This window comes from Mchenga conophoros, linkage group LG2 (assembly GCF_057382185.1).
Source record: "Mchenga conophoros isolate Kocher_MC1m ecotype Shallow Benthic linkage group LG2, M_conophoros_male_GT1.1, whole genome shotgun sequence".
Taxonomy (NCBI): domain Eukaryota; kingdom Metazoa; phylum Chordata; class Actinopteri; order Cichliformes; family Cichlidae; genus Mchenga; species Mchenga conophoros.
Genome location: NC_140527.1, coordinates 32,487,378 through 32,504,454, shown reverse-complemented (window position 1 = coordinate 32,504,454; position 17,077 = coordinate 32,487,378). Strand labels below are relative to the sequence as shown.

General features: G+C 40.6%; 1 protein-coding gene across 2 annotated transcripts; it reads right to left on the bottom strand.

Annotated features, from left to right (window-relative positions):
* Window positions 1-1,094: 1,094 nt before the first annotated feature.
* On the bottom strand, window positions 1,095-16,871 carry ssrp1a (structure specific recognition protein 1a). 2 transcript variants are annotated; one of them, XM_085295865.1, is made up of 18 exons: window positions 16,735-16,868; window positions 15,861-15,940; window positions 14,010-14,195; window positions 10,198-10,303; window positions 9,832-10,025; window positions 9,628-9,728; window positions 8,950-9,079; window positions 8,741-8,844; window positions 8,419-8,547; window positions 8,082-8,303; window positions 5,958-6,030; window positions 3,443-3,575; window positions 3,297-3,342; window positions 3,076-3,208; window positions 2,812-2,979; window positions 2,572-2,666; window positions 2,288-2,459; window positions 1,095-1,552 (listed from the first exon to the last, which is right to left on the bottom strand). In XM_085295865.1, exons 2-18 carry the CDS (start codon window positions 15,912-15,914, stop codon window positions 1,484-1,486), a joined length of 2,115 nt encoding a protein of 704 aa, XP_085151991.1. In that variant the 5' UTR covers window positions 15,915-15,940; window positions 16,735-16,868; the 3' UTR covers window positions 1,095-1,483. The 2 variants fall into 2 exon arrangements, with proteins under 2 accessions (XP_085151991.1, XP_085151998.1); XM_085295872.1 differs by lacking the exon at window positions 1,095-1,552 and adding an exon at window positions 1,952-2,190 and having other exon boundaries at window positions 16,735-16,871.
* Between the last annotated feature and the right edge of the window lie 206 nt (window positions 16,872-17,077).

Here is a 17,077-nt window from a genome sequence, read left to right as displayed (position 1 = left end):
AGTAACAAGCATGCCATGTTCAAAGTCACTTAAAATGACCTTTCTTCCTCATTCTGCTCAGTTTGAACTTCAGCATCCAGTCACAACCATGTCTACGTTTAGACTGTACTGCCAATCATATGATTGAGTGGCTGCCATCTGATTTCTTATATTCCTCCTATACTGGCTTCTCTTCGTTGGCTCCCTGTTAAATCAAATTTAAAGAATCCAATTTAAAATCCTGCTCCTCACATACAAGGTCTTGAATAATCAACCGATCCTATCTTAATGAACTTATAGTACCGCATCACCCCATTAAAGCACTTTGCTCTCAGACTGATGGTTTACTTGTAGCTCCTACAGTATCTAAAAGCAGAACACCCCTCGTCTGTCAAACCAGCTTCCAGAGACAGACACTCTCTCTACTTTTAAGATTAGACTTATAACTTTAGCATATAGTTAGGGCTCCTCAGTTACACTGCAGTAGGTCTAGGCTGCTGGGGGATCCCCATGATGCATTGAGTTTTACGTCTTCAGTTACCCTTCTCACTCACATTTTTGGTTTGTTAACATGTGTTAACCTCTCTGCCTTTAATCATTAGTTAATGTTAATCTCTGTCCCCCTTTCCAGAGCATGTCTTTGTCCTGTGTTCCTCCCCTCACCCCCAACTGGTGGTAGCAGATGGGCGCTCCTCCCTCAGCCTGGTTCTGCTGGAGGTTTCTTCCTGTTAAAAGGGAGTTTTTCCTTCCCGCTATCGCCAAAGCACTTGCTCATAGGAGGTTATAATATTGTTGGGGGTTTTCTCTGTATTATTGTAGGGTCTTTACCTTAAAATATAAAGCGCTTTGAGGAAACTGCTGTTGTGATTTAGCGCTAAATAAACAAAACTGAATTTAACTGAATGGCTGAAACGGTGTATGTAAAGAAACTTTTAAACATTCTAAACAATGAATGAATGTTTACATGTTGTAAATAACACTAAATGGACCACATTCATTAAATGTGCTTTACAAGCTACTTTACACGCAAACGGCAGCAAGCAATCTCTCAAGGTGACCGTTTGACCATCAGTTCAGAATCTTTTTCCATGAGGATCAAAGCACCACCAACTGAGTTTTTATTGAAAATGATTCATTTATTTATTTTGGCCTGAAAACATGACACTGGAAAAGTCAAAGAAATTCCCGTACATAAATTTTGCATCTGCTAACTAACAACCCCTGCAATCATCGTGCTATGTAACTAAAACATATATGCCCACTGGTTTGATGGAAAACCCTTCAGTATTTCCAAAAGGTATGCCAGCTCATCATCAAACTACTCAAATATCATTACATGGTTGAAGAGTCAGTCACAAAAATGTGTTTGTACTCATAAAACGAACCACGAAGAAGCAAATACAACTCAAGTCTGTTAATTTGTCCGTCAGTGTGGTATCAGCAGAGAGAGTATAAACGCTTGGTCCTTGGTGTGTGTGTGTATACGAGGTGGAAAAGTGTGTCTTCAATCAGACTCTTCCTCGGAGCTTGCAGGTGTTGACACCGCCTCTTCTTCTTCCTCATCGTCTGATTCCTGTTTAGAAAAAAGAAAGAAGAACTCAGTGTTTACAATCATGTCAGAACATGAAGGAGTGCTTTAGTCTAAATGAAGCAGTTTCACTATGTTTACATCAACAATTTCCATTGATTTAATGCGCAACGCTCAAGTTCTCTGATTGCTCTCTGCATCTGTGTTATCGAGAAGCGAATAAAGCACATTTCTTTACAGTTAACTCAAACTGCAGGCAAAATCTCAACTAAACAGGAAAAAGCAAGTCATCAAACACTGCCTCGTAGCTCTATCGCAAATATATTCTAACAGAAACTGCAAATATACACAGACATGTTCAAGAAAATTCTTAGTCTCCTCATTACTGTTTTCTTTGCATTTGGTTAAAAATGCAATATAGTGATACACAAGATAACAGGAGCTTTCATTCTCACACTCATTAGCTCTCTATTGCCTTCCCTCTCTCCTACCTGCCATCTTTTTAGTAAGCGGGGTGCTTCAGTTCCAGGTTTTCCCTGATACACTTCGTCCCGCAGCTGTCCCTCAATCAGCTAACGGGATTTAAAGGTTTCTCCTCCTGAAGAAAATGTCTACTTCTCACTGAGCAGCCATCAGTGTTTTGACTTTTAGCTAGATCAAACATTTCCATCGCATTGTGGTTTCTGATTAGGTAAAAGAAACTAAAAGTCATCCTACATCATTCAATAAGAGTCTGAGTCTGTTCTGTCTGATGACGGCATTTACAGTCACTGGATTTACCTTCTTCCTCTTGGACTTGCTCTTGTGGTCAGAGTCTGATGAACTCTCCTCGCTGGTCTCGATGAACTCTCGGCTCTTAAAGCTGTCGTTTCCTCCCCGCTCCTTGTCCTTGTCTGCTCCGGCAGACTTCCTTTTCTTATCGTCCTTTTTGCCTCCAGACTTTTTACTCTCCCTAATGGGTGAAAAGTGGAAGAAAATATAACAAATTTAGCCATTTTTCTGCATCAAGACTTCAAAAAAAAAAACAAAACCAAAGAGTTGACTTATTTTGTTGCAGGCCTTACTTCCTGGGGCTGGAAGTTGCTCCTCCGCTCTCTTTGTATTCTTTCTTTGCTTTATCGTACTGTTTTTTCGCCTCGCCTGCCTTTGCTTCCCACTCCTACAGAAAACATTCTTTAGAGGTTTCTCTACACATTTATTCTGGTTAATTAACATACTTAAGTGGACAATAGATGCATTTTATTCGTGTGTATTTTTTTTTAAGTTAAAAAACCACAACTAAAGCAATTTCTCTTAACCCTCACCTGCTTCTCATCTTTGCTCAGCTGTCTCCACATCTCTCCCGCTTTCTTAGAGATCTCTGTGATGGAGATGCCGGGATTGTCCGACTTGATTCGCTCACGGCTGGAGTTGAGCCAAAGCATATACGCACTCATTGGTCTCTTGGGTCCGCCAGCATCCTTCTGCTTCTTCTGCTCACATTGAAGATAAAAAGGAATTGAGTAAAGAAATGATTGAAACTGCACACCTTTATGTACAGTGGTGGCTTATTTTAGCCCTTCTCTCGCCTCTTTTCGTGGCTTTCTCTCTTTTTTCTCCTTCACCACTTTGGCTTTTTTGGCCTTTTTCTTCTTTGCACTCTCATCTTCGCTCTCCTCTCCTCCTTCACTGCTCTCGCTTGCTGAGGCATTGCTGTCATACCTGATTGAAGACAAGGAGACGCCAGTAGTGTTAATAAGTGTTAATAAGCTATCATATCATCCAACTACGTTTTAGGAGAGTCACGTACTCTTCTGCAATCTCTTCATCTTCCTCTCCAGGGTTGAAAGACTCATCTGAAGAGAAACAAGAAAGAAAGAAAAAAATATCACTATCCAACGTTCCCCATCTTCTGAGTATGCTCGCTATCCTGTCATATAGGCAGTCATTACTCACCACTTTCACCGTCTGATTCGTCGCTGTCGTTGCCCTCCTCCCTGATCTTGCCCTCAGCCTTCATCCTTTCCAAGTAAGCATCGTGTTGGTCATCATCTGAGTCGCTGTATTCATCAATCTTGCCCTTCATGCCCTGGAAATACACTACAGGGTCAAAAAACAAAACAAACAGACAAAAAACAAAAAACACAGTACCCACGAGCCTCTATCTACTCTGAGATAAAGTTAGCCACCTTTTCCTTATTGCTTAGTTCATTAGCAAAAAACAGAAAAGAAAGAAACATCCCACTAGGCATTACAGATATTGCAACTGCTGTTTTTTTCCAGCATGTTTAAAACCGCCAAATATTTAATGTACAGTGCTATTAAATCAGCCCGACACATGACTGCAACTTAACACATCACTTCGGCCCTTTTTGCTAAATAAATAACTTAATTATCAGAAGTAATTTCAGCTGATCGCATTTCTGTCACAAAGAGAATATAATGCAGGTTTAAAGGTTTAATCTGAGGGGGCAGCTAGCTTATTAAGAACAGGAAATGGGAAGAAAAACATTTTTCCTACGGAAAATTTTTAGCTTTTATGCCAACTTTTTTTCATTTCCTCTCTAGTTCTGCTGTTTTTACTGTTGTTATTGCACATTTCATGGTTTAAAACATGAATGTAGATTTTGGTTTGGAAAAATGAAGCCGCTGCAGAAGTGCCTAGAAACCTGCATTATTTGTGATGGCCACCAGAGGGCAATAGCTGTGGGGGGGAAGCGCACACATACAATAAAGATTTGAGATCCTATAGCAGCCTATGCGAAAACAGCTTTTTGACTCAACCTTTGAACACATTTTGCGAAATCTTCTTCACACCGTAGAAAATTGTGTTTAAAAATACCCTTAAATAGAAAAAAAAAGCAGTGTGTTTTTGAAGGTGTGGCTACCTTGTGACTAGCAGGTCTCTGCTGTACAAGAGTCAAATGCCTCTTTTCCACTAGTACCTACTTGGCTGGCTTTTAGAGTTTCCATCAGGTGGTGCACTTGGTACCAGGTACGAAAATGTGACGTCAAAAGACTGCAAGCCCCGATTGGCCAGTCAATGATGGCATTACTTGATGAGTCATGAAAGTGACTCTTTCAGGAAAGGGAAGAAAGAAAAAAAAAAAAGAAAAAAAAAAGAAGAACTTCCATTTCTGAAACTCTGCAACGAGGTAAATGGCTGCACAAAAATAAACACCGTGGTCCTCGAGTCTGAAACCCCCACCACAATGGAGCAAAAGGTATACTATCACCCCTAAGTCCTCCATTATTGTGTCGTGTTTGTGTCATATATAAATAGTGTTGCAGAGTTTCGGACGCGTTGCTATAATGACCATCATACTGCGATGGCACTCAGCTGTAATGGGAAAAAACCCCACCAAAACAGAGTAGAGTGGAGTCAAGTCGGTACTTGTGGAAAAAAGGCACACAGTGTCACAAAGATCCACCACAAAATGCCCAGCTTTAAGATGTGACTTCAGAAAATAATGGGTGATGTCATGGTGGCCATGCTCATCTTATCTAGAATTTTAGGTGGTTCAGGGCTTTTTTGGTCCATTTCTGAGGTCTTCAAACTTCTGGATGGACAAAAATTTAGTTTGCCAGGACATGGAAAGGGTTAACATGAGCCAAAACCATTGGACACTGTGATTCTAATCAATTAAATGACTCATGTTTGCATATAAAGTGAAGTATAAGACCACACAAAATCTTAGCTTAGCATCTTCTTCTTTAGCTTGAGGCTCGCTATGCTGTAATGCCATCCTGGAAATAAAATTCAAACTATTTTCTTCTTCTCCATCTGCACGCATCCAAGTCCACCAATCGACAGACAAACAGGGAGGCTGCTACTTGAACACCAACAGGAATTAGAGAGGAGCTCCATTAATTTTCATTGACCTCTGCTGACCCCATCACCACAGAAACAGATGGGATGGCCTCGTTGAAAGAAGCTCATATATGTCAAAGACCATTGTAGGTAATGCAATCAGCGTCGCCTTTGTAAGGCAGCAGTCTTGATGACAACTGTACTCAGTGTTAAAGCACACCAAAAGCCCCCAGGCCACACATTAGTCAGCACAATGCAAACACACACACACAGAACGCGCGCACACACACACCAACCCAAAGAGGTATTGGTCAGCGCTCCCTCACCTCCATGTCCCATGATTAGTCATAAATCACTCAAAATATCTCAGGTTCAACAGCAATCATATTGGTAATGTCAAACCAAATCAAGATCATTGGACGCCATCCTCAGAACACGCACACACATACCAGCAGCACGCCATGCAAGCAGGAAATCACTCCAGACCAATAAAATCAAGTGCCTAATCCACACGTGACGCCCATGACCATACCCACCTTCTTCTACAGGTGTACAAGGACAAACACAAAGGAGAAGGGCAACAAGCATCAATATCGGGGATAGAAATATGATCAAACTTAATGTACAAACTGAGAGGTGTTTCAGTGACTTGTGCATTACCTCTTTGAAACCTCTGTTCTTGATGTTGAGCTTCTTAGCATTAACAAAGTCAAAAAGTTTGCCGTACTCCTCTCTAGAAGGGAAAGAGACAAAGTAGGAGTTATTTATTTTAAATTAATCAGAATGGCTTAACAATATGATCAAAAACCAAATGTCTCACAAGCCTCAATTCAGCATCTAAAACTGCAGAGCTTCCCCTGCCCTGCAATGGGATGGCTCTGAAGCTGAACGTCCTTAAAATAAAAGAACTCATAATGGACTTCAGGAGGCACAGACAGGTCCACTCCCCTCTGATTATAAATGGAGAACGGGTGGAATTTGTCTCCACCTTTAGGTTTATGGGCACTCGAGCCGATCTTATCTGGACCCACAACACAAACGCGGTGGTAAAGAAGGCCCAACAGCGGTCCTGAGGAAGAATAACCTGGACCAGAAGCTGCTGCAAATTTTCTGAATTTCATAAGTCATGTTGTTTAGACCCTGTGGCAAAAGCAGCACCCACTGTGTTAACCTTTCCAATCTGCTCCCATATGAGAAATGCATTATCACCAATTTAAATGTGAAAACGGTTCCTTCTCTGAAGTTCGATTCTCATTTGAATATACTACTGTCAAAATCAAGCCTCAGCTGTCCACATGCAATCTTGAAACATTAACATGCTTTTACAACATATTGTCTCGTTTTGATTACGGCAATGCGATGCACATGTCTCCATTTCTCGACTACAGCTGGAGTAAAATGCTCTCGCTTGATTTTTTAAATCAGGTTAAAGCAAGTAAGAGCACATAAGCCCAATTTCAGCTTCCCTTCACTGGCTTCCAGGTCATTTACAAATCGATTTCAAAACCCTTTCATTTGTTTTTAAGTCTCTTAATGGTGGTGCCCCATCGTTTCTTTTTCTGATCCAGCCAAATGTCACACTGGTTCTCTCAGGTCAGTAGACCAGCAAACCTGTGGTTTGCCATTGCACATCAAGCAGGCTCCTTTTCTTGTTGTTTTTAAATCCCTTAAAAGCACACTTTTACTCCCTGGCTTTGAACCCAGTGTGAGATGTTGACTGTGATTTTAAGTTATATTTTATGTACTCCTTTATTGTTTCACTTCTACAGCTCTTTTGTGTTTGGTGTCTGTTACCTTTTGGCCTGTGCTTTATTTCCTTTATTTATGGTTTTATTTTTCAGCACAATGGTAACCTCTGTTGTTGTTTATAAAAGTGACATTATAAATATGTAGTATGGCAAGTTGTGCTGATGGACAACGATGTCGATGATGGCTCAGCTGTCTCCATTGGTCAATTATGATATAGGTTCAGATGCCAAAATATGGAGACCCTTGTCCACCATTAATGCATTCAATTAAGATATTTCTTACTATGATATTCATAATAACATGAATCTGTCTCAATCCATCTCAATATTGCTTCATATTTCATCTCCACATATACTCATTTGTAAGACATTTCACTGGCGATCCCACATGGGGACAATCAGACCATGGCAATCACCCAACCCTAGAGTCATCCATAGGAAATGCTCATCCTCCTCCATATTTTGGCACATGAACCTATATCATAACTGAGCTCCTGTCTGAGCAGTACAGTGCTGGCAAAAGCTATAAACAAAATAAAAACATGGTATTAGCAAGATCTAAATTTATGAACAACATCCTTGCTTCAGAATCTGAAATTACCTACTGTCCTTCTTTTGATGGGAATATAACCCTCCGTGTAGGCACTTAACTTAGGTTCCAGCAGCTTCATGTTAAGCTTGAGTTTTGTAGTATATGGCACAAAATGAAATGAAAGTCTGACAACTCTAATGCAGATGATGACTTTTAGTGCTTGGAAGGATCATGTTACATTAGTGGCGATAAGATGGAGATGCTGAATCAGCAGAGTGGTCAATGCAAACAGCCAGAAACCAAAATGGATTTACTCTCATCCTCTAAAGTGAGTTATTAGAAGAAGAAAAAAAACCCACACAATGTGAACGAGTGTGCCAGAGTGAAAATCATGCCCAGACTTGTATATGAATGAATATTCCCCCAGCATGAAACACATATCCAGGATACCTTTGTGTTTTTATGATAGGTCTGCTCCTGTTAACAAAACCTCTCAATGCTCACCTCTCAATGCTGCTAAAAGTGTACTGGTTCCCTTGCTTGGTCTCAATCTCAAAGTCAAAAGAACGTGTTGTGGTGGTGCCTCTGGCAAAGTTGACACAAGAGATCTCTTCAAAGCGCAAGTGAACAGGGGGCTTGTGGACGTAGATGAAACCCCTTTCCAAAGGATAGAGGAGGCCTGAGGATGCCTTGTAGGAGCAGGTGATGCACTGGGCTCCTGAGTGTCTGAGGAGGAAGAGATCAACGCCCAAAGAGTGACACAGTTATACTTAATTTTGCAAAAGAAAAAAAAAAAAAAAAAACAGTGTTTTTGAAAAACAGAAGTATATGAGATGCCTACCCTTGGAAGTTTCCAGGTACTGTGATTTTACGGTTGACCAAGGCCTTCATCACCCTGCTCACCATCTCATAAAGAGATCCTGACATGAACTTACTGAGTTTACCCTCAAAACGACGCTCCACATCTTCTCTGTGACACACATGGGAAAGAACAAAGTTTAAAACCTTAAAATTAAGTTTTGAGAGTTTCTAAATGATGCAAAGAACTGTTTCTACTGACACTACTGACTCAGACCCTTGGTTCCCCCTAGTGGACACACGCTTTACAACATTATTCTTCAGTCAAAATTAGCTGAAGCCAATCTAGGTCTAGATGCACTCACTCGCTCATGTTGAGGGTTAGGCTAATATCTTCTTCCTTGGAGAAGAGCAGAATGAGAAAGTGATAACGTGTCTGCCCCTGCTTGATAGGAGGATCCAGACTGATCTATAAAGAAAACAAAAACGCCACAAAGAGAAAGCAGGTCAGAAAATGGGAGCATTAAATGCTAACACTGTCAACAATAAAAGTCACACAGAAAAGTTCATATACCACAAAGAACATCTGCCTCTGATCCTTGTGTGGCAGCAGGAAAAGACGGAGGACGGTGGTGTAGGGAATCTTGTAGTCGAACGTTTTACCGTGCAGGTGAAGAAATGTCGGGTAGATACGGATGTCATATCTGAAGAAAGGAAAGTTAACTGGTTAACTCCTAATGTGAATAACTAACTAATGTGAATCATATAGTGAGTTCATAAGTGTGACTTCATGAAAGTGCAAGGTTTATGCACGCTTTATCCAAATATACAAAGGCCATTTTATTATTAGGTATATCAGCCTAACTGCTTGTTAACTCCAATATCTGAACAGCCAATCACCTGGCAGCAACTCAATGTACTTCTGCATGTAGACAATGTCAAGATGACCTGCTGAAGGTCAAAGGTAAAAAAAAACAACAACAATTCCCTGGTGTGGTTGGTCTCAATTTCTGCTGCGACATTTGGGCGGTATGGTCAAAATTTGGTGTAAACAACCTTTAAGAATGGATCCAGTCTGCCAGTTCAGGCTAGTGGTAGTGTAACAGTACGGGAATGTTTTCTTTGTACAATTTGGCTCCCTTAGTATCAAGTACGTTCAATATAGTGATAAACTGGCCAATTCTTTGGTTTAAAATCAAATCAGAAAATCGGTAGGTGACTGGATTTGGGTGCTCAAATGTCAATCTTTTACCTTCCTCTGGGTGTAAGACACTGCAGCTCTTTGAAGATACACACAGCGTCTCCTGTAGCTTGGATCACATCAGCCTTAGATAACACATTCTGGGCAAATGCCTGAATGAAAACACACAGTTTTAGAACTACTGTAAACAAAAACAAAGAAAAGCATAAAGAAACCAAACAAACAAAAAAGCAGAAGTAAAGCATCCTTTGTCACCTCCACGGGGTCTTGCCGTTCATCAGACTGACTGGGTGGGACGTAGAATCGGACCTCCATAAGGGAGACTTCTGTGTCGTCATTCTGGTGAAACTCCAGAGTGACTTCGTTCTTCCCTGTGGCACACTGGGAAACGTTGGACAGTGGGATCTCAAACGCTGTGTTGTCATTGACTTCGAAGGATAACAGTGGCCCTGTGAAAGGCAGAAACAAGACAGTTAGGAGAGAAACAACTGACCTCATCTTCAGAGCTCTCTGAGTTGATGTTAAACAGCAAACTAATCTTAAATTGACTGTTGATTTTCACCTCACTTATCATCATCAATATTTCAGACATTATTAGTGCAGTGATTCTGAAAAATTTACCTGAAAACTTGGCCGTTCCCCAGTTCCAGCCCTTCACACACATGTCCTTCTCTGTCAGCTCCACCTTGTAGTTGGCCTTGAAAAACTCTGAAATCTTCTCAAAGTCCTGGTGGGGTGAGCAGAAAGAATAACAGTGGGAAAAAAGGTTGACAGAAGAGAAAGAGGTGAAAACAAAAGGAAGAGAAAGCCTCAAAGTTAGCAATGCCGTCAAAGCACTGGCTCCACATGGGTCAAAGCTTATAAAAACACCACCTAAGAAGAAGGAGGAATGGGATAATTAATCACAATGCAATTGTAACTATGTCCGCCGTTTGGGCCTCTTGGGAACACAGGAGATGAATGTAATCCATCCACCCTCTCTGTCTTCTTTCCCTCTACACCACCACTGACAATCAGCCTGTTTATTTATCCTGCAGGACCCCTTACAACTGGAAAGAAATCACACAGAGCGACAAACACATGGTCAATCACACACTCTCTCTCCCTCACACACACACACACACACACACACACACACACACACACACACACACACACAGAGTCCCAGTAGTGCAAACACATGTGGAAGTGATTGTGGTGTGTGAGTGTGTGTAAGGTAGAATGAGACTCTGTGGGAAACCGAATTTACGCACCTGGATATCTGCCTGTCCATGAGGTTATTACAGCCAATTAGAGCCCAGAGATTCAGAATTGTGTGTTTGTGTGTGTGTGCGTTGAAGTTCATCAGCATGTTTGTTGACCAGCATTAAGGCATTTTTTAGATAGGAGAGCAGGCGCAAGCAGATGTGTAAATTCATAAAATCAGAGTTTGTGCAAGTTCTCATCTCCTCGATGAAGCTTTGGCAGATTTGTTTCTGCCCAGCTCATGAAGTTATAATAAACACAGACCACCAAAAGACAGACACACACACACACACACACACACACACTCACCCAACATGACCACCCTGTCTGCCTTTTATTAGTACATTTTAAATCCCTGCTTTTCCAAAAGCCTTCATCCACTTTGTTAAAAGATTACTTTCATTATGTCAGTTGGATATTTGCTTTATACAGTTTACTAAGACTAGGCTTAAAAAATAAGTACGGGAAAAAAAATTAGAGTTAACCGAAACTATTTCAAACAATGTATTACAGAACTAAGTAAAATAAAATAAAAATGTAGAGCTAAATCTCTTTAATTTGACTCCGTCATTGTGGTCAAATCTTTCATCATGGCCAGTCTGATGAGGTGGTTTGGTGGTTATGTTTATTGAGACTGGGATGTCTACATGACTGTGAGTCAAGTGTTTGTATTGCAACTCCTGTTCTCAACTTCTCCCTGGGAAAAAATGAAAAAAAAAAAAAAAAAGTAAAAACATACCCATAGTAGTAATAATGATTATGATTATTATAATAATAATAATAATAATAATAATAATAAAGATATCTTTAGTGTAAAATCTAAACAAGCAAACTCTGGAAACAAAGACTAAACTGAGTAAAAAGTGAAAATTACAACTATTATATAAGAATCCCCCCCTTGCCATTTTCTTCATTTAAGATCTTTTCATAAGGAGCTCTTGTACAGCTGTCAAGCAGCTGTATAAAGTACTGTCAACATCTGGACTGAAACCTCAAATACTTGAAACAACCACTCAAACAAGATTATTTTAAACGGAAAAGAAAAAGTGAGCTTTCAATTAGGACCGAACCTAACAATTATTTTATCATTGATTCCTGGAACAATAAGGATTAGGGCCGCCCTCCAAAAACATTGTACCAACTAATCAGTTGATGACAAGAGTCTTGTTTTTGTTCGGTTGTGCACAGTCAAGTCCACCACAGGAAGTGGCTACAGAAAGACATCGACCGTTCATCGATGCAGTTACAGGCGGGATGTCGAGGCTTCTTTTGAGGAGGTAAAAGACACTCAAGAATGTCCAAACTCTGCAGGCATCATTTGTCAACATTAAACACGGTTTATCTAACATTAGACAGTCAGCATCTTGCTTCTCTAACATCAGACACAAAGTTTCCTCATGAAGCACAGAGCGAGCGCTGTTTTTTTAAAGGCTTGCTACTATCTTACTTTTATGTGCTATGCAATGTTGCCCTGCATTAACAACGTTACTTAAAAGATTTTCAGCCCTGAAACGATTTTGACATAATCAAAAACAACATAGATTGAAACGAATAAATTAATGTCAAACTGCAAGACCTTTACTATTATAGTCTGTTTAAAAGGTTTAAACTTAAAACATTTGTATTTGATTTGGATCTTTGTGTTTGATTTGGCACAGACTTTGCCAAAATCAACTAGCCTTGCAATCCCCCTACGATTGGTTTTACATGCATTTATAAATACATGTTTTTAAGCACGTGTGGCTCAATCATGTTTATATGTAGGCACCATCAAAGGCCAATTTTAAGCCAGGAAAAATCCTGTAGGAGGTACAAAGACTAAGCAACTCATTATTTGAACTAACAGCTGGCAGAAAAACCTTTGGGCAGTGCTAGTTTACGCTATAAAATCTCAAAAAGCTGCAAAACAACAACATAAATACTGAGGTGTTGTCTTGCTCTATCCTAACACACAAACAAGCTGCGTTAAAACAATACTGAGCTGTGATTTAAACGATTAACTACCTATGAATTGTTTCTGTTACCTGTCAAACTATTTCAACTTTACATGCAGGGTGGAAGCCTTTAGTACCTGACAGTTTGACGCATGAGGCCTAAACACTTTTGAACCCCAATAGTAAAATGCATCCACAGTGGGCTGCTGCATACATTCAACACCACACTCGCAATGTCAGCAACAGCGTTATGGGCCAGCTGCACTCTAAACATGTGAGTGACATGAACATAAGTGAAATCCATGCTTTTCTACACCTTCTGCTCCTCCACATGAGTTACAGGTCAGCTATATAACAGACTATCTGGCAAAGATTCACCATCTTGCTCAAGAACGCTTCACAGGGACAAATGAATCAAAGAGTCTGCTCCGCACGCCAGCAGCTAAACCTCCAGCCAATTCTCGATTACCGACACTAACCGTGGGATAATAAACAATGACATCACGGCCTGCGCTCCAGGTTGAGAGGATCCATCTTGAAAAAAAATACGCTGATTAACCCCAGGAGACAGCCGCAGACTCCAGGTTAATACCCGCTCCTCCATCTCAGAGTTGTACTTGTGTGTTGACATTCCCCACACACTCAGAGCAGCAGGGAAAAGGCAGAGCAGGGGAAAAAAATGGAGTGATAAAAAACAAACACGACCACAATTTTTTCTTGTCTGTTTTCTGAGCCAAATTGTTTCAGTGGATTGATATAAACACTGACTCACATGAGCCGATGATTACACTGTTTATGGAACACACATGCTCGTGCTCGTTTCCCTCATTAATCCCATTAGGAGCTTCGGGGAGAAGAGCAGATTCATTCGCATACTTCTGACACACACGCACCCTCAAGTGGTGGCATTTTCGCAAGATGGTAGTGTTTTTCCTGAGGAAATGTCAGACAGGGAATGGAAGTTGTTTATCAGAGGTCCCCTTGCTTGGGTTACATCCCTGGCTATAAACACAGCGCTGAATAAACCAGCAGTGTGTGTCACTCTGAAATATTCCACTGCTGCCTTGTTCTCCTCCAAGTAAGGTAACAATTATTTCCCAGAAACGGAGAGAAAAGATTTAGATCCCAGGAAAAAAAAAAAAAAAAGGAAGAGAGAGACAAACTTCAGAGACTGATCAGAGATATGAACCACACACACACTTACCCAAATCTACAAAACAACCTGGAGGCATGCAATGTGCATCCAGAACTCACCGTGTCCCTGAAGCCATCATATTTGTAGACGTGTCCCGTGCTGGTGCCAAGTTTGATGCCATGGCCTAAGCACACCCGCCTCCACTGGGCCAAATTGAGCTCGCTGGCAGGGATACTATCCACCTTCCCCGTCTTGCTGCTCTTATAAACCACATTCTGCTTGCTGAAACGCAGCCGTCCGTCATTCTGCAGCGAGATATTGAAAAATGAAAAACTCAAATATTTTATACATAAACTAAAAAACACTGGTTACAGCTTTCCAAATGGGAGCTTGCTCACATCATAACATTTATTTTTTAAGTTTGATGATTAGTTTAGATTTAGATTAATTTACAAAACCAAAATCCAGATCTTCTTATTGTTTCCGTACTCGTGGGCATGGATACCCTCTTTACAATAGTGATTTTACAAGAAAAAAAAAAAGAAGAGTAAATGTCTTTTCAGCAAAACAAAAATTCCACAGCTGAGCCGATGACAGTTTCATTTTTTTTCACACTCATGGCTAAGAGTCAATGCTAACAGCATTTAAAGGCATCTTATTTTTACTAGGTTGTGTAATGATACAATAATACAGTGCCATAGAAAATAATTTTCCCTGTTTCTGACTTCTTAGTATTTTGTCACATGTTTCAGATCACCAAATTGTAACATAAGATAAAAAAAAAAACATAACCCAAGGAAAGACAAAATGCAATTTTTAAAATGATGATTTTAATTATTAAGAAAAACAAACAAAAAACTAAAATATCCAAACATATCTGGCACATCGTAAATCATGAATTAACTGCGATTAACCACATTTTTTGGAGAGCTGAGTTCAATGCCACACCAAGGCCTGATTACTGCCAGACCTGTTTACTTAAGAAATCACTTAAATAAAACCTGTCTGACAAATCGTAGTTGCCTAAAAGATCCAAAAAGCAACACATCATGCTACAGTGAACAGATGAGAAACGAAGTAACTGGCATCTATAAGTCTGAAAAGGCTTATGAAGTCATTTTAAGGCTTTGGGACTCCAGTGAATTACAGTGAGAGCCATTATCTACAAATGGAGAAAATCTGGAACAGTGTTGAACCTTCCCAGGTGTGGTTGGACTATAAAAATTACTCCTAAAGTGCATCAATGACCCATCTAGTAGGTCACAAAAGAACACCCAGAGCATCATCTAAAGAATTGCAGGCCTCACTTGGCTCAGTTAAGGTCAGAATTCATGACTGAACAATAAAAAAAGAAAAGAAAAAAAGAGACAAAAATGGCATCCTTGGGAGCGTTACAGGGTGAAAACCACTGCTGACCAAAAAGAAAACGAAGGCTCCTCTCACGTTCGCCAAAAACATCTTGATAATCCCCCAAGACTTTTAGGAAAATATTCGGTGGATTGACCACACAAAGGCTACCCTTTTTCACTTTTTACCAGAGACTCCTTAAGGAGAATGCCCATCTAAAACAGCACATTTGTGACTGAAAACCTTCCAGTGTGGCAGATAAAACAATACTGCACAATTATTGCTCCCAAGCAGGGCACAACCAGTTATTAGGTTTAGGAGGTAATTGAACCAGGGCCAGGCAGGTTTGGGTGGCTTTGTTTCCCTTAATAAATGAAATCCTCATTTTAAAAACTGCATTTTATTTTAAATTTACTCAGGTTATCTTTCTCTAATATTGACATCTGTTTGAAGATTTGAAAAATCTGAGTGACACAAATAGGCAAAAAACAAAACAAAACAAGAAATCAGAACTGCAATTAAGAGCACAGGAGCTGATGTTTGTCTGCGATGCCACTTCAAAAGAGACTGTAATGAAGACCTGAAAGAATTTGAGAGCAGAGCTGCTGGGTGAAGATACTTACCCAGGAGCCTTTAACCTCCTGGTAGATCTCGTTGAACTCCAGTGTGTCTCCCATTTTGGCTACAGGCGATGACTGATGCTCTACAGACAGACAGAGACGGCACTAAATACAACCAAACATCTACAACGAGGCTTATGTCACGCCTGGCTTTAAAACCATTCCCAGATTGTGGCAAGGTGGGGTCTGCATTTTGTTGTTGCTCCTCACGGTGGGAAAGTAGTGTGGTGTTGATGAAAAAATGAGCAAGCACGCAGCGACTGAGCCAAAACACCCGAGAGGCAGAAAGCAGCCATCCTGTGAGTGTGCAAACTGCAAAAGCAGCTTCGTGTTGAATTTGGGTCTTTTCGTGTTATTTAATATTTCCGTTTATTAGTGTTTAAAAAACTGAGTGAAGTTCTGAGCCAGCTAACAGCTAACTATGAACAATTAAAAGAAAGCTCTGCCCGGCGAAAGTTTACGAATATCGTTATCTTATGGCGTGAATGTGTCAGCGACAGTTGGGTCTTTGTGTTTCTCGAAGCAACCCTTAACTATCATCCATGCTGCGCCACTAACAATAGCTAGGCTAACTTCAACTGCACAGGGTACGCTTCTTTTATACAACGATGTGGGACAGTTTCCAACTGAATCCTCAAATTGAATACGGCACGCGCTAGAACGCCGCCCGCTCGGGCTGGTCCTAAGTTAAAATCCAGCGCTCCATCAGCACTAGGCCGGTAAAAAGAAATCATGTAAATATTTGGGGTTATTGTAACAAACGACGTCACTCAAAGTAATTAATTGTGCGCCACGCACTCCCTCGTTGCTTATACATATCAAAAAATTAATTTCTATAGAAGCGAGAATGCAGAGTTTAAAAAAAATCAGGTCTTACTGTGACAGTGCTCAGCAGCTTCGCCTGTTTTCCCGCGTGTAGCATCGGGAGCTAGTCACAGGAAACACTCATACGGTGGCTCGTATTTGCTTCCGGTTTTGAGACGTTACCCCCTTCTTCCTTTGAATCACTGAGGTGTTTGGTGGGTAGTAAATTACAAGGATTTGAAGTGGTTTGAAAGCTGAGGTCTGTGTGAAACTTGGACAATAAAACAAAAAAGCCCAAAAACATTTTGTTACGGAGTCTGCGCAGGACAGAATGCGTTGCAGTAACCGCTCATCACCACTGGGTGGCACAGAGCACAGGTAATGAAGCTAGTATGGCAGCCTTTACTTAGTGCCAA

What these genes read in the sequence shown, in the direction of transcription:
- ssrp1a (XM_085295865.1), bottom strand. Translation starts at nt 15,914, where the DNA reads ATGGGAGACACACTGGAGTTCAACGAGATCTACCAGGAGGTTAAAGGC. An exon ending in GATGAAGAGATTGCAGAAGA is followed by an intron (nt 3,209 to 3,296) that starts GTACGTGACTCT and finishes GTCTTCAATCAG; the next exon opens with GTATGACAGCAATGCCTCAG. An exon ending in TGAGCAAAGATGAGAAGCAG is followed by an intron (nt 2,667 to 2,811) that starts GTGAGGGTTAAG and finishes TGTTTTCTGTAG; the next exon opens with GAGTGGGAAGCAAAGGCAGG.